Raw genomic sequence first — 26,360 nt, forward strand, 5'->3', positions numbered from 1 at the left:
TAGAGGTAGTCAGGTGGTTGATTCTCAGTTTTTAGTTTTTTTCCTTCTGTAATACTTTATTTTCCTCCAATTACATGTAAAACAATTTTGGCATTTGTTTTCTAATAGTTTGAGCTTCAAATTCTCTCTCTCCTTCCCCTCACTGCTCCCGGAAGCAGTAAGCCATTTGATACATGGGCTATCATATAAAATATTTTCATATTCCTCCTATTGTAGAAGACATTAAAAATATGGAGAAAACAAAGGTTTAATTACTCATATTTATAAAGAGCTAAATCAATTGTACAAAAAATCAAGCCATTCTCCAATTGATAAATGGGCAAGGGAAATGGATAGGCAGTTCTCAGATAAAGAAATCAAAACTATTAACAAGCACATGAAGAAGTGTTCTACATCTCTTATAATCAGAGAGATGCAAATCAAAACAACTCTGAGGTATCACCTCACACCTAGCAGATTGGCTAACATAACAGCAAAGGAAAGTAATGAATGCTGGAGGGGATGTGGCAAAGTAGGGACATTAATTCATTGCTGGTGGAGCTGTGAACTGATCCAACCATTCTGGAGGGCAATTTGGAACTATGCCCAAAGGGTGCTAAAAGAATATCTACCCTTTGACCCAGCCATAGCACTGCTGGGTCTGTACCCCAAAGAGATAATGGACACAAAGACTTGTACAAAAATATTCATAGCTGCGCTCTTTGTGGTGGCCCAAAACTGGAAAATGAGGGGATGCCCATCAATTGGGGAATGGCTGAACAAACTGTGGTATATGTTGGTGATGGAGTACTATTGTGCTAAAAGGAATAATAAAGTGGAGAAGTTCCATGGAGACTGGAACAACCTCCAGGAAGTGATGCAGAGCGAGAGGAGCAGAACCAGGAGAACATTGTACACAGAGACAAACACACTGTGGTATCATCGAATGTAACTGACTTCTCCATTGGTGGTGGTGTAATGTCCCTGAACAACTTGCAGGGACCCAGGAGAAAAAAACACCATTCATAAGCAAAGGATAAACTATGGGAGTGGAAACAGCGAGAAAAAGCAACTGCCTGAATACAGAGGTTGAGGGGACATGACAGAGGATAGACTCTAAATGAACACTCTAATGCAAATACTATCGACAAAGCAATGGGTTCAAATCAAGAAAACATCTAATGCCCAGTGGACTTACGCGTCGGCTATGGGGGGTGGGGGGGAGGAAAAGAAAATGATCTATGTCTTTAACGAATAATGCTTGGAAATGATCAAATAAAATATATTTAAAAAAAATATGGAGAAAACAAAGTAAAAAATGGTCTCTTTCAATCTGCATTTAGACTCCATGCAGATAATGTTTTTCATCATGAGTCCTTTGGGATTGTGTTGGTTCTGTGAAAATGAAATCTCCTACCCTCCTTTATGATTATTTTAATAATAGCAAGTGCTTTTGATTTAATTACAATGTAATTCTAGCATTGTTAATCAATGTTAGCATAAGTTACACGAATGGATTTTTCGGAGCATCATTAGTGCAGAATAGTCCAAAAAATAAATATTAGTTACCACCCTTGATGACTCTTGGTGACCTTAAGATTTACTCTCTTCTGTAGATGCTTGATCAGCTTTGGCACACCCCGTTTTCAGCTTATTCACTACTATTTAAGTCCAGCTACTATAACTTTTTCATTTATATTTTTACAGTTGCTGACAATATTTAGGCCTTATATTTTTACTCAACTGTCATTCTTATTTTATTTGTTTGTTTGTTTGTTTGTTTATGTATTTATTTAACTGTCTTCCAATACTGATTTGGATCATTTTTTCATATGATTATAAATAGCTTTGATTCCTTCACCTGAGAACTCCCTGTTCATATCCTTTGACCAAATGCCCAATGTTATTGTAGCTACACATTGCTGTCATGATAGTGGAGATGCTACTACTTAAAGGAGAAACCCTGAGAAGTCAGGTAAATACTGTATAATGGAAAACGAAAGGTCAAAGAATGATCTGTGTTTACTAGTAGATAGCTCTCTCTTCACCTCATAATCAGGGTAACTACAGTTACTGTATCTTCAAATGGGGAAACGGAAACCTCAAGCTAAGCAAAGAGTTCCAGGGAATCCTGAACCCAATGCTCTTTTGTTTCATGGATTGTCCTAGTTAAAGAAATCATTGCTGAGTGGCCAGCTTCCTGGTGATGAACTTCTCTAGGCATAGCATCAATTATCAATAGCATCCTACTCAAAGCTTTTCTGTTATGATAGAAATGATCGGAACTTATATTCTGTTGTGACAGCCTTCAAGAAACCATGGTTCAGATGAACTGGAATCACTTTTACGGAAAGCCACTTGATGTAGTAGAATGAGTGTTGAATCTGGAATCTAGAGAGATCTGGGTTTAAATTCAGCCCCTGACACCTGTTAGCCATGTGACATTAGGGAAGTCATTTCCTGTTCTGGTCCTTAGTTTCCGTATCGGAAAACGATAAGCAATATCTATTATGTGAAGCAGTGACTTGTCTCACTGAGGAGACTGTTTGTCTTGTAGCTAGTAAGACTAGATTAAAATCTTGCCTCTAACACATACTGGACATTTGACTACAGGCAGATTATCGAACTCCTCAGTGTCCCCAGGCAACTCTGTTAGGATTATAAATTACCACGTGCCTATGTGCATTGAGGGGAGAAATTACTTCATCTATAGCTTCTTACACCGATGAAATCATATCTGGATTAAAAAAAAAGTTCCCAAGAATTTCTACCCCCAGGATTGTTGAATATAAGAAAAAAAATGCTTTACAAATCTTGAAGTGATGAAGTCCCTTATATGTATTGCAATTATGAAAAGCAGCATGAGATTGTATTAAAATATATTTTATATTGCCTTTCATCAAATTTTAATCATTAAAATTTCCTTTTAATGTAATAAAAGCAATGCTATATTAGTTATCCATAAAAGCTATGGAATATCTTTCTGGAAATCTTTCATAACCCAACTAGGCATTTAATAAATGGTTATTGACTAAACTGAAAGAAACTTATCCTCGAAATAGGAAGCTGTATAATTGATATCACTCCGGCAACCCTAAATATTACCAGATTTGTGAGGGGATTTTTAATTATAGGATCATAGATGTACAGTTGGAAAAGATCTTGGAGATCATCCAATCAAACCTTTTAATTTTACAAATGAGGAAACTAATGCTAGACAGCTGAAGCAACATTCCTAAGGTAACTTGTATTAAGTAATAAATTAGTCTGCTGAATGTACCTTTGTGTCCCATCACAACTAGTGATCAGTAAAAATATACTAAATGGGAACTGGGCCTAAAGATAAAATTGTGTGCATAATATAGATGTATAAATATAAATATATCGCATCATATATTACAATATATCAATTATGTATAAGTAGATATATGTATCATGAATATAATTATATGCACAGATCGCCACACATATATACATATGGTGTTTGTTCCCTTGGATTTATTTTTGTCCTGGAAGACTCCAGAGATAAGACAGTTAGTCATGCAGATGGTAGAGAAGAATTTGGCATCAAGAATGGGATAAACAGATATTTAATACCACCAGCACAATCCAATTCTGCAACCTGAGCAGGTTTGATTCTTAGACAGCTCTGAAAATTAGTTCCTTGAAAAGAAGGCATTGTTGAAGAAACAGCGGAAAGGTCCTAGATTTGGAGTCAATGGTTTGAGTCTGAATCCTGCTATTACTCAATGCATATTATTTACTAGTGTCTTTGTGATGTATCATGCATCTACAATGTTTCCAAGTATTAATAAATGGAAAAAGTATTTCAGCTCTGGGGTACTTTTATTTATTTATTAATTTATTCATTAATTTATTTACTTATCTATCTATCTATCTATCTATCTATCTATCTATCTATCTATCTATCTATCCATTCATTCATTCATTTATTTGTTTGTTTGTTTATTTATTTAAAACCCTTACCTTTCCTCTTGGAATCAGTACTGTGTATTGGCTCCCAGGCAGAAGAGTGGTAAGGGCTAGGCAATGGGGGTCAAGTGACTTGCCCAGGGTCACACAGCTGGGAAGTGTCTGAGGCCACATTTGAACCTAGGACCTCCCCTAGGCCTGACGCTCAATCCACTGAGCTACCCAGGTGCCCCCTGGGGTACTTTTATTTAAAGATTATTTAAATTTAAAATTCTAAATTTCCCAAATGTATATTCTCTTATCACTCAAGAACATTATAATTTACATGGTTGTGATTTAATTAATTCATTAGTGGTGCAAATAATCTTTAATCTTCATCAATTTTCTGATTTATACAGAGGGACATATTTCTAGTACAGCAGATTGTACATCAAGATAATTATTTGAAAATGAATAACTTAACTACCAAAGGAAAACGTATCCTGGAAAAGCTGAGCTGACCCAAGAGAGAAGTGGTTCCCAGAATTGAGATATTGTGCTCCAAATTGGATTCTATGTGAGCTGGAGGAATAAGTGAAACTCACTTTAAAAAAAAACAAAAAAAAACCCTTACCTTCTGTCTTGGAGTCAATACTATGCATTGGCTCCAAGGCAGAAGAATGGTAAGGGCTAGGCAATGGGGGTCAAGTGACTAGCCCAGGGTCACACAGCTGGGAAGTGGCTGAGGCTGAAACTCACCTTTAATGTGATATCCAACTTCATTTTCCCTCACTTTCCAGAATCCAGAACTATACTAGTTAGATCAATTTTATGTACTGACTTCCATTTAGTTGCTCTTTTTTAGTTTCCCTAATTAGATCTAAATTCCGAATGAACTTTTCTAGTATCTCCATACCATCTAATAGAGTTGACAGCTATGAAGTATTAATTAAAGGTTGTTGAATTAACTATTCCACTGGGTGGTTGGTTGTTAGTATTGTGAAATCTACTTCCAGAAAACCAGATATGAAACATGAAGTATTTCACTTCTATCAGAGATTTTAAACTGAAGCCCAAGAGACTAGGCTCAGATTCCAGACGTATTCCGGGCGCTGTGATGTAGCACTGGGAAGAGAAAATAAGAAAGTGGCCCCCAAATAGAGGGAAATACTGGCAGGGCAGGAAACTCGGCCAGCGTTGCCACTTTCGAAGCTCAACACTTAAGGGGTAAGGGCGTCAGTAGAGTCTCCTAGGATCATCAGGAAGTGGGACAACCCCTAAACAAGGGTGAGGAGAAGCTAATATGGCTGGAAGAGAGAGAAAGAGGGACAGATTAGACAGACAGACAGAGACAGAGGCAGAGACAGAGAAACAGAAAGAGAAGACAGAGCGCCCCATGCAGAGCTGTGGAGGGGGTGGGGGTGCTGTCAGATAGCTTTTTTGGTGGAAAAGATAGACTTTGATAAGTTCTCCAAAGGAGCCGGTGCGGGAAAAGGCTTCTCCGAGTGCGTGGGAAACAGGAGGGAGAGGAGAAAGCAGACAGATTCCACTTTAGATCCCAGGCCCTGGATGTCTCCCAGCCCAGCAGCCCTCTTTCAGCACCCCTCAACTCACCTGAAATTAAGAGGCAGCTGCTGTACAGCCAGGTCTGGAAACTCCTTTCCATGTCCGGGGGGTGGGCAGCGATCTTGCCGACCCAGCCTCCTTCCGCGTTTTCAGAGCTGCCGTTTCTTGGAGAATTTTTTTTGGGGTGGGAAAAGGAGGTCCAAAAATCCGTCGAGAAGGGGAGGGGGATGCGCGGTGGTCCCTTAACTCAGCTGGCTTCCTAACTTCCCGGGCCAGTCCCTGGCCCCGCCTCCTCCTTCTCTCCGCCCCTCTCGCCTCGAGCTTGAACGTCACCCCTCTCAGCCTGGTTAGGAGTAAATTACAGGAAACCAGCCCGCAGGGTTGGGCGGGGAAAAGCCCCGGGGCTCCTGCCTTCCCACACAATTTGGGATTGCGCGACTCTGCGTGCAGACTGGGAAAGTCTGAGGTTTTCAAGTTCCTTATCCCTTTAGCCTCTTTCCTGCCACACAGTCAGGGGTCCACGATCAATCCACAGGTCGCATTCTTCCCACTAATCAGGCTCACGGAAATGGCAGTCACCACTCTAGAAAATTTCTATTCCATTCAAAAGTGGGGCACTGTCTTCAGCGCTGGAGATACGAAACCAACCAACCAACAAAAGTCCTACCTTCGGAGGCAGCTGGGTAGCTCAGTGGATTGAGAGCTAGGCCTAGAGACAGGAGGTCCTAGGTTCAAATCTGGTCTCAGACACTTCCCAGCTGTGTGACCCTGGGCAAGTCACTTGACCCCCATTGCCTAGCCCTTAGCACTCTTCTGCCTTGGAGCCAATACACAGTATTGATTCCAAGACGGAAGGTAAGGGTTTAAAAAAAAAAAAGTCCTACCCTCAGAAACATTGGTTTCAAGGAGCAGCTAAATGCCTTGGTGGATAGAGAGCCGTGCCTGGAGCCTAGAGAACCAGGGTTCAAATGTGACCTCAGAAACATCCCAACTGTACGACCCTGGGCAAGTCACTTAACCCACATTGCCTATCTGTTACCATTCTTCTGCCTTGGAACCAATTTGGTTCAGGTATATTTGGACTCTTTTATTATGCTTTTGGATGTAAAGCCCCAACCAGTTTTTCTCAGCTGAACAAATATGTTCCTTCTTTGAAGACGGAATCCCACACACTCTGGTCCTAAAGACCGTTGGTACAGGACTGTCCTCATTTGTGGAGGTGAGTGCCTCAAGGTGCGGGACAATTAGTCAAAAGATAAGAGAGCTCTTGCTTTCACCACCCGTCTTTTGGGCATTCTGACTTCAGGTTGCTGAAGGAAAAGATTCTAGAAAGATTGGAAAGGAGTAGTTAGTCTGCATTATGTCCCTCTTCTCAGCTTGCTACTCTAGAGATTTTTCTGAGGTCCAGGATTTATCGTTCTTGCTTGGCTGTCCTTGGGCTTAACTCATTCTGTCTAATCCCAAACCAAAGAAGACTGGAAAGGGCAGAGCTATAAATCCTTGTTTACTGCCCTAGAGCATATAGCCCTCTAAGGGATGCCAGCTACAGCCATGATATGATGGAGATATGCAGGAGATGAAGTGGGTGAATTTTCCCAATGGAACACACACACCAGATACTGTTGCTCCAAAGGCCAATGGCAGGTGCAGAAGGGGGTAAGGAGCCTTGAATAGCAGCAAGAGCTGGGGACCAGAAGTAGATAATGGATGGAGGGATAATGGATGAAGAGTAGGTGGGGTTGTATTCTAGATAAGACCACAGACTATTCCAGGAAGGGCTGTGTGTGGATTTAACGCATCATCCTACCCACAAATTGGTTTATGGAATACCTCTTACAGATATGCTGCTGCTCCTTTGGAGTAGTTCAGTGTCCCCTCAAGGTACTCCAGGCCCCACTTTGTAGACAATTGGAGTAGATAACACTTCAGATATTTATTTCTCCTTCCCTTTGGTTTCTGCTTGACCAGCAATGCAGAACTCCCCTAAGTTAATGGTTCACATGCATCACTCTAATGATTCTTGGCTCTGGACCATCTCTCAGCTCTTACCGGCTCCTTCCAGAAGTCACTCATAATGGCTTCTAACATTTCTTCCTTCCTGTGGCTTCCTCTTTTCTTTTTTCTCTGAAGCCTCTTTAAGATCTAGAGCACTCTACAGAATCTGTCTTGTCACATCTAAGTCTACTAAGACTCTGGAGGAAACCTAGGGGAAAACTGTCTGCCCTCCAGGCTTCCCCTCCTTATATTTCTGAAGATGGGCTTCAAATGGCAAGTTATAAAAGCAAAGAAAAATATTTTTAAGAAGTCAGTGCTGAAAAAATGCTGAAAATTGCTACTCCATGTAATTGGGAAAATTAAAAAATATATATTGAAAAGGCAGTGCTAATAAATGGGGGATGGGGAGCTAGCCCCTGAGCTCTGCTTTGAAGGTTAGGGATTCTAAGGGTAGGAGAGATGAGGTGGGACTGCATTTCAGACATAAAGAAATAGATATGAAAAAGTATGAAGATGGAAATTGAATGTCTTGCAGGGAAGCAACTGACAAACCAGTTTAAAAGGGAGACTATGTGAAGGAATATAACATGAAATGAATGAAAAGGTAGATAAGAGACCTATTTCAGAGTGTAAATGCCAGGACAGGAATTCCCAACTGAACAACTCAACAAACATTTAAGAGCTTACACTGTGTTAAATGTTGGGAATACAAAGAAGAGCACTAAAATTAATAAATAAATAAACAAATAAACAAATAAACAACCTGCTCTCAAAGAGTTTTGACTAAGGAGACCACTTTCAACAACTATGTAGGAACAAGATATATTTGTTTAAAAATTAATTATTTTAAACATTATTTTCTTAATTAAAAAAAAAACCCCAAACCCTAGCCTTCTAGTTGGTTCTAAGGCAGGAGAATGGTAAAAGGTAGGTAATGGGGGTTAAATGACTTGCCCAGGGTCACAAAGCTAGGAAATGTGTGAGGTCATATTTGAACTCAAGACCTCCCACCTCTAGGTCTGGTTCCCTTTCCATTGAGCCTCCTAGCTGCCCCTCTTCTTAAATGTGGAATTCCAAATTCTCTCCATCCCATACCTCAGAGTTGTTTTAATTTGAAATTCTCTAATGAAGAGGGATTTAGAACATTATTAGTTTTGATTTCTTCATCTGAAAACTGCTCTGATATCTCTTTTTTTGACCTTACTTTCATATAGGGTACAAGATATTGATCTAAACCTAATTTTTGCCATACTGTTTTCCAATTCTCCAAGCAGTTTTTGTCAAATAGTGAATTCTTATCCCCAAAGCTGGGATCTTTGGGTTAATCAAACACTATATTGCTGTGGTCATTTACCCTGAACTGATTCCATTGATCTACCCTTCTATTTCTTATCAATAACAGATTGTTCTGATTATTACCACTTTATGGTAAATTTTAAGATATGGTAAAGTTAGGACATCATCCTTCATATTTTTTAATTAGTTCTCTTGATATTCATAACCTTTTATTTTTCAGATGAATTTTGTTATGATTTTCTTTGTTCTATATAATAATTTTTTTGTAGTTTGGTATGGCACTGAATAAGTAAATTTATTTAGGTAGAATTGTCATTAAAAAAAAGAATTGTCATTTTTATTATATTAGCTCTGCCTAACCATGAACAATTAATGCTTTTCTAATTGTTTAGATCAAACTTATTTATGTGAAAATTGTTTTGTGATTGTGTTCACATAATTCCTGTGTTTGTCTAGGCAAATAGATTCCCAAGTATTTTATATTGTCCAGAGTTATTTTATTTTATGTTTTTTTCAGAGTTATTTTAAATGGAAATTTTCTTTCTAATTCTTGCTGCTGGACTTTGTTGGAAATATATAGAAAAGCTGATGATTTGTGTTGGTTTTATTTTTTATCCTGCAACTTTGCTGAAGTTATTATTTCAACTGTTTTAGTTGTTCTCTAAGATCATATCATCTGCAAAGAGTGATAGTTTGGTTTCCTCATTGACTATTTTAATCCCTTTAATTTCTTCCCAACCTCCCCAATTGCTTCTGCTAGTGTTTCCAGTGCAATATTAAATAATAAAGGTGATAATGGGCATCCTTGCTTCACCCCTGATCTTATTGGGGAGGCTTCTAACTTATTTTCATTGCAGATGATACTTGCTGATGGTTTTAGATAGTTATTACTTATTTTAAGGAAAGGCTTTTCTATTCCCATACTTTCAAATGTTTTTAAATAGGAATGGGTATTACATTTTGTCAAAGGTTTTTTCTGCATCTGTTGAGATAATTGTGATTTCTGTTAGTTTGGCTATTGATATGGTCAATTATGCGTATAGTTTTTCTAATATTAAACCATCCTTGAATTCTTTTCTTTTTTTTTTTTAAACCCTTACCTTCTGTCTTGGAGTCAATTCTGTGTTCCAAGGCAGAAGAGTGGTAAGGGCTAGGCAATGGGGGTCAAGTGACTTGTCCAGGGTCACACAGGATCCTTACATTCTTGGTATAAATCCCACCTGGTCAGTGAATAATCCTTGTGATATATTGCTGTAGTCTCTTTGCTAGTATTTTATTTAAGATTTTTGCATCCATATTCATTAAGGAAATTGGTTTATAATTTTCTTTCTCTGTTTTTGGTTTTCCTGGTATAATATCAGCATCATATTTGTGTCTTAAAAATAATTTGGTAGGACTCCTCTGCTTATTTTGCCAAATAGTTTAAATAGTATTCAGATTAATTGTTCTTTAAATATTTGGTAGAATTCACTTTTGAATCCATTTTTCTTTTCTTTTTTTTTAAACCCTTACCTTCCATCTTAGAATCAATACTGGGTATTGGTTCTAAGGCAGAAGAGTGGTAAGGGCTAGGCAATGGGGGTTAAGTGACTTGCCCAGGGTCACACAGCTGGGAAGTGTCTGAGGCTACATTTGAAACCAGGACTTCCCATCTCTGGGCCTGACTCCCAATCCACTGAATCACCCTGCTGCCCCCCCCACCCCCCCAGAGATTTTTCTTAGGGAGTTCATTGATGGCTTGTTCAATTTCTTTTTCTGAGATGGAATTATTTAATTATTATATTTCCTTTTTGTTAATTGGAGAAAGTTTATATTTTTGTGAATATTCATTTATTTCACCTAGATTGTCAGATTTATTATCATATACTTGGGCAAAAGAGCTCCTAATGATTGCTTTAATTTCCTCTTCATTGGAGGTGAACTCACCCTTTTCATTTTTGATACTGATAATTTGACTCTCTTCTTTTTTTAATCAAACTAACCAGTGCTCTGTTTATTTGTTTGTATGTAGAACTAATTCCTACTCTTATTTATTAGTTCAATCGTTCTTTTATTTTCAATTTTATTGTTTTCTACTTTGATTTTTAGTATTAGTCTTTAATTGAAGATTTTTAATTCATCCTTTCCCTAATTTTTTTAGTTGCTTGCATTGGTCTGCTTTTTATATTTTTTAATGATATAAGCATTCAGGGATATAATTATCTCCCCAAGTCCTTCCTCAACTTCCATAGAAAGCTTTTCTGAACCCCTTTGAATTTCAATGCCTTCTCCCTGTTAATTATTCCTATTTATCCCATCAATAGTTTGCTTTTTATAAATTTGCTTACTTTAAGTCTCTCCCATTAGACTGTAAGCTTCTTCAGGGCAAGGACTGTCTTTTGTCTTTCTTTCTTTTTTTTTTTTGCATCCCCAATGATTAGCACAGTGCCAGACACAGCAGGCACTGTTATAAGGAAATATAATTTGGATGGGGGAAGGAAAGTAATACAGAGGGATAAACATATAAATATTGAATTTATTTTAACATAGAAGGGATGAAGGAAAGGGAAAGGGGAAAAGGTGAAATTTAAATTCTTTAACCCACTATATAAACCCTATTTGACTTACTTTAAACTAAACCTTAAGTTATCTAAAAGCAAGTCCATCAGGGGATGAGATCAGTTTCTCACAAGAGTCCTTGATGAGCCAGAAACAGGAGTCCAGCTGCTGTCTTCAGCTGTCTCAGCAATCCTGCTGAGATCACTATCCAGTGATCTATTCTCTAGTCTGGCTATCCACCAGGAAGACTGGAGTTATTCTTTCACCACAGCTAGAAGATAGATCCTCAAGGCCTGTTGTTTGATGGTCCAGAGTGAGTTGGGGAACTGTCTCTCCAACAGTTTGGAATTTGGAGTTTCATGCCCTAACAATCATTCCTTGCATAAATTTTATTCTCCTTTGCTATAGCACTTAATAATTGTTTACTGAGAGGCCAGCTTAGGTGGCTTAGTGGATTGAGAGCCAGGTCTAGAGATGGGAAGTCCTGGGTTCAAATGTGGCTTCAGATACTTCCTATGTGACCCTGAGTGAGTTACATAACCCCCATTATCTAGTTCTTACCACGTGATTGTAGGATGGAAGGTAAGTTTTTTTGTTTTTTTAAGTAGCATTGAATTTGAAATCATAAGTGTCTGAAGAGTTAAACTATGAATAACCAAAAACTTGACGTAGCCCATGACCGTATCTCTCTCTGGGCTAGCTCATTCTCTTAAATTTGTCCTGATGTCTGCGTGCCTGGGTTCCCAGAGATGGTCCACCACTGCACAAATATGTCTCACTCTTTCAAGGTCCTAGAAAGACCCCTGTTGCAGGGGAGTAGACTCATGCAAGCTCGTAAGCCTCCACTGGGTTGCTTCCCATTTTATACAAATCAGTAAACATGAAGCTACTCACCCTTAAACAGAAAACATTTATTTAACAATAAGTCAAAATTATCATTACATTTAGTAGTTCCAATGCAAATACAAAAATATGCAGCATATCAGTCAACACATAAACCTGAATCCTGCTCCCTCACTAAGACAGCATTCATGGAAGAGAATGGGCGCACGCTTATAGAAAGCTAGCAAAAAGACATGAGTAAGCCTTCAGGGTCACTCTGGTCTGCATTCTCAGTCTCTTCAAGAACAGTCTATTCCACAGGAAGCCAAAGCTATTTCTGTCTAATTGTTTTCTTTCTGATCCTCATCACATACTTGCTGGGCAACTCTGTTCTACTTCTGCTTTTTTTTTTAAAAGTTTATTGACTTAATTAATTAATTTTGAATATTTCCCCATAGTTACATGAATCATGTTCTTTTCCTCCCACCCTGCTCCCCTAGCCAATGCTCAATTTCACTGGGTTTTACAAGTGCCATTGATCAAGACCTATTTCCATATTATTAACATTTGCACTAGGGTGATGATTTAGAGTCTACAACTCTAATCATATACCCACCAACCCCTGTGGTCAATCAGTTGTTTTTCTTCTTTGTTTCTACTCCTACAGTTCTCCCTCTGAATGTGGATAGAGTTCTTTCTCATAAATCCCTCAGAATTGCCCTGGGTCATTGCATTGCTGCTAGTAGAGAAGTCCATTACATTCAATTGTGCCACAATGTATCTGTCTCTGTGTACAATGTTTTCCTGGTTCTGCTCCTCTCACTCTGCATCACTTCCTGGAGGTTGTTCCAGTCCCCATGGAATTCCTCCACTTTATTATTCCTTTCAGCACAAGAGTATTCCATCACCATCAGACACCACAATGTGTTCAGCCATTCTCCAATTGAAGGGCATCTCCTCATTTTCCAATTTTTTTTTGCCACCACAAAGAATGTGGCTATAAATATTTTTGTACAAGGCTTTTTCCTTCTTATCTCTTTGGGGTATAAACCCAGAAGGCTGGATCAAAGGGCAGATAGTCTTTTAGTGCCCTTTGGGCATATTTCCAAATTGCCCTCCAGAATGGTTGGATCAATTTACAACTCCACCAGCAATGCATTAGTGTCCCAATTTTGCCACATGCCCTCCAACATTTGTTACTTTCCTTTGTTGTCATGTTAGCCAATCTGCTAGGTGTGAGGTGATACCTCAGAGTTGTTTCGATTTTCATTTCTCTAATTTTAAGAGATTTAGAACACTTTTTCATGTGTTTATTAATAGTTTTGATTTCTTTATCTGAAAATTGCCTATTCATGTCCTTTGCCCAGTTATCAATTGGGAAATGGCTTGAGTTTTTGTACAATTGATTTAGCTCCCTATGATAAGGTTTAATTACTCAAATTCATAGGGAACTAAATTAAAAAAATCTTTATAACAAAAACCTCTACTTCTACTCTTGAAAGGATAAAACTGTGCTTTTTAGCCATTTCAGTCATTCCCAACTCTTTCTGACTCCATTTGGGGTTTTCTTGTCAAAGATACTGGAGTGGCTTGCCATTTCCTTCTCCAGCTCATTTTGCAGAAGAGGAAACTGAGGCAAACAAATGACTTATCCAGGGTCACACAGCAAATATGTTTCTGAGGACAGACTTGAACTCATCTTCTTGACTCCAGGCCTGGCACTCTAGCTGCCCAGTGATGAAATAGGAATAAACTCATTTAACTTACAATCACCCTCAAAAGGATGTAGAAAAAAGTATAACACTAATATAGTGAGAAGCAGTTCTCTTGAATGAAAGAACTTCAGAGCTCTTTAGTAGGCAACACAGACACACCCAGTCAGGCCTTCTCTCACTTTCTAGTTATCTACTTTATTTCTAATTTTAATTGTATTTACTTTGTGTTAAATTTTGAAAAATTTTGTGCAACCAAGATTGTCCTTTTGATTTTTTGTTCATGAATGGTTCTATCCACAGATCTGAAAGTTAATTTCTTCCTTACTCTTTTACTTGTTTGTGATGTCTCTTTTGGTATATGGAAGGAGAGGCTGATCTATATCTAATTTTTACCACATGGCCTTCCACTTTTTCTAGCAGTTTTTGTCAGATAATGAATTTTAGTAAATGTGGTCTTTGGGTTTATCAAACAGCACCTTGCTGGCCTTGTCACTCACACAGAGGTGAGGATATAGAACTTTTCAAGCATGGGGAATTGTCACATCTCCTCTCTCTTTGTAGAGAAATGGGGAACAGGAGGGCAGAATATTTAATAAATTATTAGAAAAGGATCCTTTATTACATATTTTTATACTTTTTTTCTCTTACAATGGTTCAATGGTTCAATCTAGGAGGTAAGCATGAGAAATGGTTGCACTCTAAAACAAAAGGTATCAATAAAACAAATTAAAACAAAAAACAAAAAAGTCCCCTCACCTGCAGTGGTGGTGAAACTCTGGTACATAAAAGATCATGAACAGAACTGGAAGGGACTATATAGATCATCATCCAACTGTTTTAATTTATATATGAGGAAATCCAGGCTTGGAAAAGGAAAATGACTTTTTCAAGGTCACAGAGCAGTAAATGGCGGAGAAAGATTCAAAGTGAAGAAATTTAATTGATTTTGTATCATTTTATAATTGAATTTACTCTGTAATTGGTCCTATTCATCACTCAAGTCACATTTTTTTGTCTCTTTGCCTATCAGCTCAGTACAGTTTTCCTACTAATTACTCTTTTCTTCTTGCTTCAAGGAAAGCTGTTATCTTTGAGAGATGCAGGTGGACACCAGGGAGTCTGATCTAGAATCTTTATACCACCAATCTATCTTTCAAGGATATCTGGCTTAGTATCCAAAGAAGTCAGGTCCACTATCTCTAATCTTGCAGATAGACACAAACAACGAACATTTCTTTGTCACAGGAAAGGAGAAGGCTGCTCCTAGCCCTTCATCCCCAATTTCAAACAAGTTATATTGTCTTTGCCCCCACAATGCCACCAGCTTTATAACCAATTACTTAATTTCTCCCACTTTTATTTATTTATTTATTCTTTTTTCCTATACCAGTTTTGTTCTTTTTTCCTATACTGATGAAAATGAGTTATATCTCCTTCTCTGGGTCATTGGCCTAATTGTGGTAGTCACTTGACCCACTTTATTAACATGTTTATGTTCTGCTAATAAATGGATAAAGCTCAGAATTTTGTACCTCAGCTTACATTTATTAAATTCTATCAAGACAAAACTCGAGTCCTCTGATTTCCAATCCAGCTGAACCTATAACACTGAGAATCACTGAACCATTAATTAATAACATGCTCTTTTTCTCCAGACCACATATATCTATGTTTCCACTATCTCTTGGCTTTACTGAGGTTTGCCAGTGTCAAATTTTGTCTTCATTAAAGTCCTTTATTTCTTTAAAAAATGTTTAGCCCTTATCTTTTGTTTTATAATCAATACTAAATATTTGTTCTAAGGTAGAAGAGCAGCAAGGACTAGGCAAGGGTTAAGTGACTTGCCCAAGGCCACATACCTCAGAAGTATCTGAAGTCAAATTTGAACCCAGGACCTTCCATCTCTGGACCTGACTGTCAATCCACTGAGTCACGTACCTTTCCCCAGCCGTTTTGTTCTTAACTTTTTATCTGCCCCCTCTCCACTCCTCCTTTAGTCCTGATTTTTTATGCCTTCTAGAAGCATTCTAGCTCAGAAAACTCTTGCACTTTCACTTTAATGGATTTTAACAGTGTTTTACATAAAATTAAGTTTCATATCACTCCCACGCATTTAGTTAGCACATTTGGTTTTTATCCTGATAGTTTAGATATGGTCTGGTTTGGGACCATATACAACTAGTGAGGGAAGAGAGAGCACATTATATTCATGAATGTCTATAAGTTTTATCAGGATTTATCTTCTTAGATAACCACCTCTCTGGTCCTTGTCTGACTCTGAAGTAGCACTTTCATCCGAGGAAGAATTTTCAGACCAGAGATGTTCTGCAGAGGGGACATGGAGAAGTGGTGTCTTTCCACAGGCAGCCTGACTTAGAAGTTCAGATCCATCTGAATCCACTAAGTTGGTTTTATCTTCTTGCACAGGCAATAATATCTGAGCATCATCTTCTTCTGATGCATTATTATCTCCAGGGTCTCCCACAAATACAGTGTTTAAATTCACATTAAAATTAGAACAGTCTTCTGATTCAGAAGAAAGGACACTACCTTCTGAAATGAAGCTCCAGAGACGACTCACTCCCTTTTCATCTGGGCCAGCCTTTAACTGATTTGATGTGGCACTACCTGCGTCAGCCAGAGGAGGGTTCGTCTCTGGACATTCAGGATCCTTTGGACCCGAACCAGTGGGATTACCTTCTTTCTGGGTGAATGTGGAGTCCTGACTTAGGGATCTAGAGGTAAGGCAATTCATGATGTAACCATTTCCTGTTCTCTGAGTTGATTCATAATCACTGTCGCTTTTGTCTTCATTGTCACTTTTGTCATCACTCTCTCTAAGCATTTCTTTCTTCTTGATTTTGTAAATGATCTCTACCACTGTAATTTTCTCATAGTGTAATCGAAGGGGGCCAGGCGTAACAGGTGGGAAATCCTTTAAGAGGAAAAAAGGGATAGAGAAGAGAAATATTAATGCTGAAATCTTGCTTTTTATAGTTCACCAACAACTATCATTCCAATTTCAAAATCAACAATGGTCAACTCCTGGGAGTATATGATTGTACACTTTTCTGTTCTATCTCCTAATGAAAAATCATGAGAAAGTCAAAAATATGAAGCTTATTCTACAGGATTTATAGGAATCTTAGGCAATTCCACAGTGGTCTCTGGTACAAAATTCCCGGTTTTTCCTCTGGGTTGTAATATCCTTCACCCTTCTCTCTCCTTCAAGGGGCAATGAAATACTAGTCTCTTTTGAAAACTTGCCATGACTAACCTTACCCTTCAAGGATCATTTCCTCCTCTGAACTCCTAAGGCATTTATTATCTAGACTGTTCATTTGATAGTTTGTAAAATTATTATTTTTAGCCATTTGTCCTGTTTTCCTAATTAATAGCTAATAATAGATAATATTTATATACCTGGATTAGGAGAAGACAATGCATTTAGCTCACAAGGCAGAGACATCACCAAGGACAGACATTAATACAGCGAGATGATTGTCCAAGGGAGGAGATAACTTCATAGAGAGAAGGGTCTGTGGTGGTGCATAGAAGTACTGTCCATGTACCCAAGAAAGAAACAGACTCAGGGAGGCCAGCTGAGCAGCCTGGGAAGCAGAGAGCTAGATCCAAAGGGAGCTTTGGAAAGTCTCTAAGAGGGAAAAAAAAGCTTTCCAAGCACTAGAAGTTTGAGCCATCCTTTGCCCCATATAAGTCACTCTTTACCACACCCTACAAACGTCTCTGTCCTCTAAACTTGAGTTTACTCTTCATAATAAAATGGCATATATTTGTGAGAGAGGGTAACCCAAGCTTTTTTAAAAAGGAAAATGTTTTCTAACTACTATTCTTGCTATGTTACTTTTGTACCTAGTTTTTTAAACCTTTACTTTCTGTCTTAGAATTGATTCTAAATATTAGTTCCAAGGCAGAAAAACAGTGAGGGCTAGGCAATTGGGGTTAAGTGACTTGCCCAGGGTCACACAGCTAGAAAGTGTCTGAGATCAGATTTAATCCCAGGACCTACCATCTCTAGACCTGCTTTGAGCCACCTGGTTGCCCCCATTTGTGTGCCTTAAATAAGATATAATTAAATCGATTTTTCTCTAAGATTTATCCAGTTCTAAGAGAAGACTATTAATCCAGTTATTACTAGATTTATTTCTAAATGTTTTCATAATTCATTTAACTTTTGCTTTATAAATTTAAATGCCATCCTATTTAGTGTCAGTCTCTAGCCTATTAACAGAGAGTACATTGATGGGAACTTATGAACCGAAAAAACATGAATCTATAAGGTTGCCACAGAATACTGAGAGCTACTTTGAGTCTCAACCTGTGAGTATGAAGTGCAAGTTGAGGCAGTAGCCCCAGGAAGGGTGTTTAAGTAAAAAAGATGAATAAATACTCACTAAATAAGAAACCAATAGAGATAATAGTTTCAGTAAAGTGGCAGATTATTAAATACACCCACAAAAATATTACTTCCACATAGCAATAACAGAAGCAGGAGGGAATAATAAAAAGGAAGTTTCCATTAAAAATAACTACAAACTGCATAAAATATCTGGGAGCTAATTTACCAAAATGTATTAAATATCTGAATATATGATTATGCTCCTTATATATAACATAAATATAATATGCTTCTTTACATATAATATGAAAAATGCTCCTTAAAGAAATATAGAACAATTCAAACAAATGGAGCGCTAGTTAGTACTCATGGTTGCATTGTGCCAATATAATGCCAATTGCAATTCTAAAGAAATCAATTAATAGATATAGTGCCACACCACTGGTGCCAAACTCAAATAGAAACATGGATCCCTGTTATAGCATACTGACTTAGAAAACTAAAAATTAACATTATCTATGTTGCATTGTATTTTTACTTATTTTGTTAAACAGTTACATTTTAATTTGGTTAAGGGTGACAAGTGTGACACCTCTGTGTTATATCATTCAGAACATCAAGAAGATACTTTGTAGGGTCAGATAAAATAATACCAAAATTCATTTGAAGGAACAAAAGATATAGAATTTCAAGGGAAATAATTAAAAAAAAAATAAACCCTTACCTTCCATCTTGGAATCAATACTGTGCATTGGCTCCAAGGCAGAAGAGTGCTAAGGGCTAGGCAATGGGGTTCAAGTGACTTGCCCAGGGTCACACAGCTGGGAAGTGTCTGAGGCCAGATTTGAACCTAGGACCTCCCATCTCTAGGCCTGGCTCTCAATCCACTGAGCAACCCAGCTGCCCCCTGGAAATAATTTTTAAAAAAGAAGAAATGAAGGTGGAATAACATTTCTGGACTTAAATCATTATATATTAAAAAATATTTTGTAAAGCAGTAATCCCCCAAAGCATTGGAGACTGGCTAAATTTTTTAAAAAGTAGAAAAATCGAACAGGCTAGTTAAGGAAGAATCAGAAATAAATGAAATAATTTGATTTTTTATTGACTTCTAAACATGGCTTAGGAAAGAACTCTTTATCTAGTATTACAGGATTAAAAAGACAGGCTTCATATGGCCCTCACATGTAGCAAATATAAATGTTTCTGATCATACTGATTGTTAGATTATCCAACCTGCTACATGACTTGTTATATATTGAATAGATCAGTTGCTCTAGTGGCACACTGGATACTTTATTTCTCATTAATAAGCACATAATCTCTTATCATTGAACTCAATCTCCACTCTACTTCATTAAATATTAATCATTCAATGAATTAGAGAAACCTCCTTTCATTACTCTTACATGTAAAAATTAAAATTTCTGAATATATTACATAATTTATTAACAACAATAATAAAACTATAGTCATATATTGATAATTATATGAAATCCTTTGTTTGTGACCAACATCACCGCTAAAGAAACCTCAAACCCTCAAAACTAACCACAGCTGACTTTTGGAAACTTGGTCTAAAATAGGATTAAAATCTCTTCAAATATCATTGTCATATTTCTCTTTGGGATTAGTTTTCTTCTTGTCTTCTTTTCAGTACAGGAATACAAGAAAGTCTTCCCCCAAATACACTCTACTGCTTCCTCCTTGCTGCCTTTATAGGTTTTGCTCTTAAAAGTAGCATTGAAGGGGGCAGCTGGGTAGCTCAGTGGATTGAGAGCTAGCCCTAGAGACGGGAGGTCCTAGGTTCAAATCTGGCCTCAGACACTTCCCAGCTGTGTGATCCTGGGCAAGTCACTTAACCCCCATTGCCTAGCCCTTACCACTTTTCTGTCTTGGAGCCAATACACAGTATTAAGGTAAGGGTTTTAATTAAAAAAAAAAGTAGCATTGAAAACAGTTCTTAAAAGAAAGAAGTCTGTTCTCATCTTTTCAATCGGATGTCCTACGTTTTTCATAGATCCTCATGGGTCAGAGATAAATACATACTTTCTCCCTGAGGTAACAGAGACAAACACAGTACAAATTCTTCAGATTCTTGGGAATCCATGAAAAGGGAGATCATCTCTCTGACTCAGTAGGGAGAGGTCCTTCTCTTTCAGTCATTTTCTCCCCATAGATCCCCATGGATCGCAGATCTGACTCTGCATCCCATCTGAATGCATTTTACAATGGATTTTTAATCACTTCAATTTTCTCCCAACAATCTATTTGAGTTCTTAAAGCCACATTAGCAATCTTTATGATACAAACATTCAAAGTAAGAATTACACTGGGAAAACTGGGAAGAAGTATGGTAGAAATTAGGTTTAGACCAACCACTTACACTGCATATAACAATACCAAAATGGATAGATAACAATTAAATTTCATACCATAAAATGAATTAGAAGAGAATGTGAAATTTTTTTTCTTAAACCCTCACCTTCCCTCTTAGAACCAATTCTAAGGTTGAAAAGCAGTAAAGGCTAGGCAATGGGAGTTAAAGTGACTTGTCCAGGGTCACATAGTTAGGTCCCAAAGTGTCTGAACACAGGACCTATCTGTCTTTGGGTCTGGCTCTCAATCCATCGAGCCATGTAGTTGCCCCCAAGGTAAATTTTTAAACAAACAGAAGAGATATTTACAAAATAGGCAATTTCTATTATAAGAAATTGAAAACCTTTTATTTGAACAAAATTAATGCAACCAAGACAAGAAGGGAAGCAACGAATTGGGGAAAATCTTTTTTTTAATCAAATATCTCTGATATCAAAATAAGGCAGGTAACTAATAGAGCTATATAAGCCCTAAAGCTATTCCCTATAGATAAATGGTCATTATCAACAAAAGGCTCTCAAAAGAAAAATTCAAATTATTAAAAATCATATGAAAGAATGTTTTAAATCACTAATAAAAGAAATCAAAAGAATCGGCACAGATAACAAAAGATAGAAATGGTTGGAAAGGCAATTGAAATAGGAACACACTAATGTGAAACTGAAAATTAGTTTGAAAATTCCAGAAAGAAATTGGAATTATTCAAATAAAGTGGATAAACTGTCCACACTCTCAGAGCCAGAGATCCAGCTGCCTTCATATACCTAATGAAGGGTAGGAGGGCAAATGGTAAGAAGGAAAAAAAAAGTCCTGGATACTTAAAACAATACTTTATGTTTCTTGTAAAGGACTAGAAACAAAGTAAATGTCTTTCAAATGGGGAATATCTATAATCCCACTGCAGAAAAGAGGTACAATCTTATTTCAGAAATCTCTAATATTATTTCCTTTCAGAAATTATTATAGAATTTTGAACAGGATGAAAGCATAAATTTCATTTAAAAAAACCATAAGAGCATTTTATTCTGACCAAACCAACAGTTAAAAATAAAGCTAAAAAATATAGAGGAATATTTTATGATCTGGACATATCATATACATAGTTGTGGTAAATGAATGAATGGATAAAACACTAAGCATTTACTCTGTGTAAAGCACTCTGGGTATACAAACTGGAAATTAAGATAATTTCTGTTCTCGAGGACTATTACTGAGCTAGTAGTTCTGGGTAGTATGAGTATGATGAATACAGAGAAGCACGGGAAAATTTTTATGAACTGAAAAAATAATGAAAAGCACTACAAACAATGACTACAACAAAGTAAACAGAAAGCAATCCCCACAAAATAAATGAAATTGAACTATATGTGATTATAATGATCAATCTTGGCTTCCTAGAATATATGTGAAGTACTTCTTTGCAGAGGGGGAGAGCTATGATTGTGGATACACTGTATTTTCAATATGTTGCTTAATTATCTTAATTGTTCTAGCTCCTCTTCCCCCCTCCCCCTTTTTTGCTTTTAGGGGACAGTTATCTAGGAGAGTTGAAGAGGATATATTGAGAAATGTAGGTCACATTAAAAAATAACAAGATTTTATTTTAAGAAATAGAAACATGGGAAACAATTTCATTGAGGGTACAAGACATACATCCAAGAAATTATTAAGGAACAATTTAAAGGAATCTAGTAGTAAATACTAAAATAAGCATCTGTTTTGGAAACCTCTGTGGTGCTGACTTTACAATGATTTTAAAAGCAACTTTCTGATTCACTGTTGGCAGAATGAAAAGAGAATCTAACTTTCTATAAATAAAAACAAAGAAATAACATACGAGTACATACCAATGCTTTGGGAGAAGGTATTGGTTTTCTGCATATATATCCTGTGTTTTTCAGGGTTTTCACAAAGGTTGTTATTAGAAGGATGATGATGAAACAAACAACAAATACTACTGGTATTAAAGTGCTTTTTTCTGAAATTGCAAAAGAAAAATTAAGTGGAATTATATAAAATTCAATACATATTCAAGAGAGGGAATTTATTTTTTACCAGGGAGTAAAAATTTACAAACTTGTAATAGATGATAATTTTAAAATTAAAAGTTTTAAACTATTTATGAAAAAGAAGGAAGTAAATATGCACACCCATTTACAGTCCTTTCAGTCCTGTTTGACTTTTTTGGGATTTTCTGGGCAAAAATACTTGAGTGGTTTGACATTTCCTTCCCCAGCTCATTTTACAGATGAGGAAATTGAGGCAAACAAGGTTCAGTGACTTTTCCAAGATCACTCAGCTAGCGCCTGAAGCCAGATTTGAACTCAGGCAGATGAGAATCTTTCAGGCTTCAGGTCTGGCATTCTCTTCACTTAGCCATCCATATACATATTACTCATTACCTTCAGTTATTGTCAGGCTACTAAACAAAGAGTAACTTTGACAAGCCTATAACAAAACTGTTCTGTTTGTTTTTATAACACTGAAATCTCTTCCCTATGCATTCAATTTTTCTTTAAACCTGTACTTTCTGTCTTATTAACATCTCTAAGACAGAAGAGCAAGGGTTAAGTGACTTGCCCAGGGTCACATAGCATGGAAGTGTTTGAAATCAGATGAATCCAGGTTCTCTTGACTCCAGGCTTGGAGCTCTAGCCACTGAATCACCTAGCTGCCCGTTTCCTATACATTCTTAAGGCATTGTTGTCCTTATAGCTGTCTTAATTGATATAATGGTTTTGCTTTCTTTTTTTTTTACTATATATCATTTCATGACTTCCTATATTTCTTTTTATTTTTCATATTCCTCATTCTTTGTATTGAATAATGTTCCATTAAAATCATACCATAACTTGTCAGCCATTCCTAAAATAATATTTAATTTCCACTTTTTTATATTGCACCAAGTGCCAGAGAGTATATTCTTGTATAGATTAATTCTTTCCACTCTCAATGACCTCCTTAGTGTACAGGACTATTAGTGGGGTTATTGGGTAGAGTAAGAGTAGGACTACTTTTGTGGGGGGGAAGGACAACTTCTATTATTTTTTTATTTTTTCCTTAATTACATGTAAAACGTTTCCAACATTTCCCAAAGAATAGTGAGTCTTGGATTCTCTCCCTCTCTTCCAAAATTCCAGCCTCCCTTAATAAGGTAAGCAATGTCATACAGATTTTACATGTGCAATCATGTAAAACATTTCCCATATTAATGTGGACTGAAACTCAAATAGAAAAAAAAAAGTTAAGAAAATGAAAAAGGATTCCTTCGGTATGGATTCAGACTCAATTGTTTTTCTCTGGAAATAGATGGCATTTTTTTTTTATCATGAGTCCTTTGAGATAGTTTTGGATCACTGTATTACTAAAAATAGCTGGTTTTCACAGTTGTTCATTGTAAAGTGTTCCTGTCACTGTACAATGTTTTCTGCATTCTACCCATTTTACTCTGCTTTAGTTTGTGTAAATCTTTCTAGGTTTTTCTGAGCTCCTCCTGCATGTCATTTCTTAAAGCCAATTAGTATTCCATTATAATCATATACTATATCTTATTTAGCCATTCCCCAATTGATGGGTATTCCCTCACTTTCCAAATCTTTGTAAGAGGAACAAAGATTTGGAGATATCTATATCTATATCTATTCCTATATCTATACCTATATCTATCTATATCTTCTAACCCTAACCCTAAATATATCTATATATAAATATATAGATATATAGATCCTCCCTCCCCCCTTTTGAAAAACTCTTTGTGATACAAACCTAGTGGTGTTATTGGGTCAAAGAATATGTACTATTTTATGGCCCTTTGGGCATAGATCCAAATTGCTTTCCTGATCAGTTCACAACTCAACAATGCATTCATGTGCCAGCTTTCCCATATCCCCTCCAAGTTTTGTCATTTATCTTTTTGGTCAAAATAGCCAATCTGATGGGTGTGTGGTGGTACCACTGAGTTGTTTAAATTTGCATTTCTCTAATTAATAGTGATTAAAAGCATTTTTTGCATGACTATAGAGAGCTTTTAATTACTTTGAGAACTGGGAGGTAGCTTCTATTATTTAATTGCATATTACTTTCCAAAAGGATAGAATCAATTCACACCATTGCCAACAAAGTAGTGATTTTTTTTTTAACTTATGTCTGCTTTAAACTTTGATTTCTTTACTAATGTAGTCAATTTAAGTGGTGTGAAGGAGTGTATTGAGAGACCTTGTGACATTGTGGACAGAAGGCTAGCCTTAGAGTGAGCAGTAATGAGGCTCATGCCCTTCCTCTTTTCATGAATCAGTGATTTCACTTCTTATTTTAGGTCCCTAATTAGCAGATGAGTTGCTGATCTACATCTGTGGGGAGAGGTTCAACATCAGAAATCCTCTACATGGATGAAACCACAGACAGGGAACCAAAAATGCTATTCCAGAGTGTTTTTTGTTTTTTTTTAATTTTCTCTTCTCTAAGTATGAGAATTGTAGCAATTTTTCATATGGCTACTGATTTTTTATATCTATTTTCCCCCAAGCACTGCCTGTTTATATCCTTTTACAACTTATCTTTTGGAGAATGGTTCTACTCATATATATTTATATGAATTATTTATGGATTTATTTGGATGTCAGATTTTTATCAGAAATGTATATGGCAAAGATTCTCCCCTAGCATGTTTCTTTCATTATTTGGAGGCAATGCTTGTTAAACTTATTAAAAAAGTAACACAACAAATTAATCTATTTTGTCCCCTGTGGCTTCTTCTAATTGCTAACTAAATCCCCCTTCACAATTGTAACAAATATAACATTTCTTTCTAATCCACTTTTTGATTATTTAAAAATACTTAGATCTTTTTTCCAAATGAATTTTATTTTACCGAGTTCTGTAAAATATTTCTTTTGATAATTTGACTGACCTAGGATTAAGATAGTAAGTTAATTTTGGAACTACTTTATTACATTGGCATGCCCTAGCTAGCTATAAGCATTTCATATTCATAAAGTTGATCTTTATTTCTTTAAGGAGTACTTTTAAAAATGGAATCAATAAAAGTGTTTTGTGTGTTTTTGACATATTGACCCCCAAATATTTTATGCATTTTGTTATTTGGAATGGGCTTTCTTGGATTTTGTTATTATATAGTGAAGTTGATTTTTGAGGGTTTATTTTGTAACCTGCTACTCTGCTGTAGCTATTCCAATTATTTACTGAATAAGTATTAATTGTTCTGATTAGTCTCGTTTGCTAATTTTCTAGAATTTTCCAAGTCATCAGCAAATTGGGATAGTTTTATCTCCTCTTTCATTCATTAACTTTCCTTTTTCTCTGATTGCTAATGCTAACATTTCTTCTAGAACTATATAAAATACTAATGAGGAGTGTGGGCATCCTTGCTTTCTACCTGTTTTATTTAGGAAAGCTTGAAGTGTATCTCTATTGTATATGATGTTTGCTTTTGGTTTTAGATACTTTTTATGATATTTTTTAAGAGGTCTCTATTGCTTTTGCTTTGTCGGGCTTTTTGTTGTATATATAAGTGTTAGTCCTTGCCAAAGCTTCTTCTAAATCAATTGGGATAATATGCAGTTTAAGATCGTTTTCTTTGAATATGATTATTTTGGTTGTTTGCCACATGTTCAGCCATCTAGCATTCCTAGTACCAATTCAACTTGATCATGATAAATGATTTCTTGAAAGAATTACTGTAGCCTATGTGAAGAATTTTGGTTAGCATTTTTGAATTAATATTGGTTAATGACATTAGCCTCTAGCTCTTTTGTGTTTTATCCTTCCTTGGTTTAAGT

At 36.6% G+C, this 26,360-nt stretch overlaps 2 protein-coding genes across 3 annotated transcripts in view; both read right to left on the minus strand.

Moving 5' to 3' along the window:
• The window catches only part of IL10RB (interleukin 10 receptor subunit beta), a 64,816-nt gene extending 59,049 nt beyond the window's left edge, over positions 1–5,767 (minus strand). The window contains exon 1 of the mRNA XM_007493270.3: positions 5,506–5,767. Within this exon, the coding sequence (XP_007493332.2) occupies positions 5,506–5,557 (52 nt within the window). The 5' untranslated portion in view covers positions 5,558–5,767. The remainder of the gene's footprint in view (positions 1–5,505) is intronic.
• Positions 5,768–12,176: 6,409 nt separating this feature from the next.
• The window catches only part of IFNAR2 (interferon alpha and beta receptor subunit 2), a 52,150-nt gene continuing 37,966 nt past the window's right edge, over positions 12,177–26,360 (minus strand). For both annotated transcript variants that reach the window (XM_056826062.1, XM_056826061.1), the window contains 2 exons: positions 22,410–22,540; positions 12,177–16,758 (listed from right to left, as the gene is read on the minus strand). In XM_056826062.1, coding sequence (XP_056682040.1) covers positions 16,060–16,758; positions 22,410–22,540 — 830 coding nt within the window. In that variant the 3' untranslated portion in view covers positions 12,177–16,059. The remainder of the gene's footprint in view (positions 16,759–22,409; positions 22,541–26,360) is intronic.

This window comes from Monodelphis domestica, chromosome 4 (genome assembly GCF_027887165.1).
Source record: "Monodelphis domestica isolate mMonDom1 chromosome 4, mMonDom1.pri, whole genome shotgun sequence".
NCBI classification, from domain to species: domain Eukaryota; kingdom Metazoa; phylum Chordata; class Mammalia; order Didelphimorphia; family Didelphidae; genus Monodelphis; species Monodelphis domestica.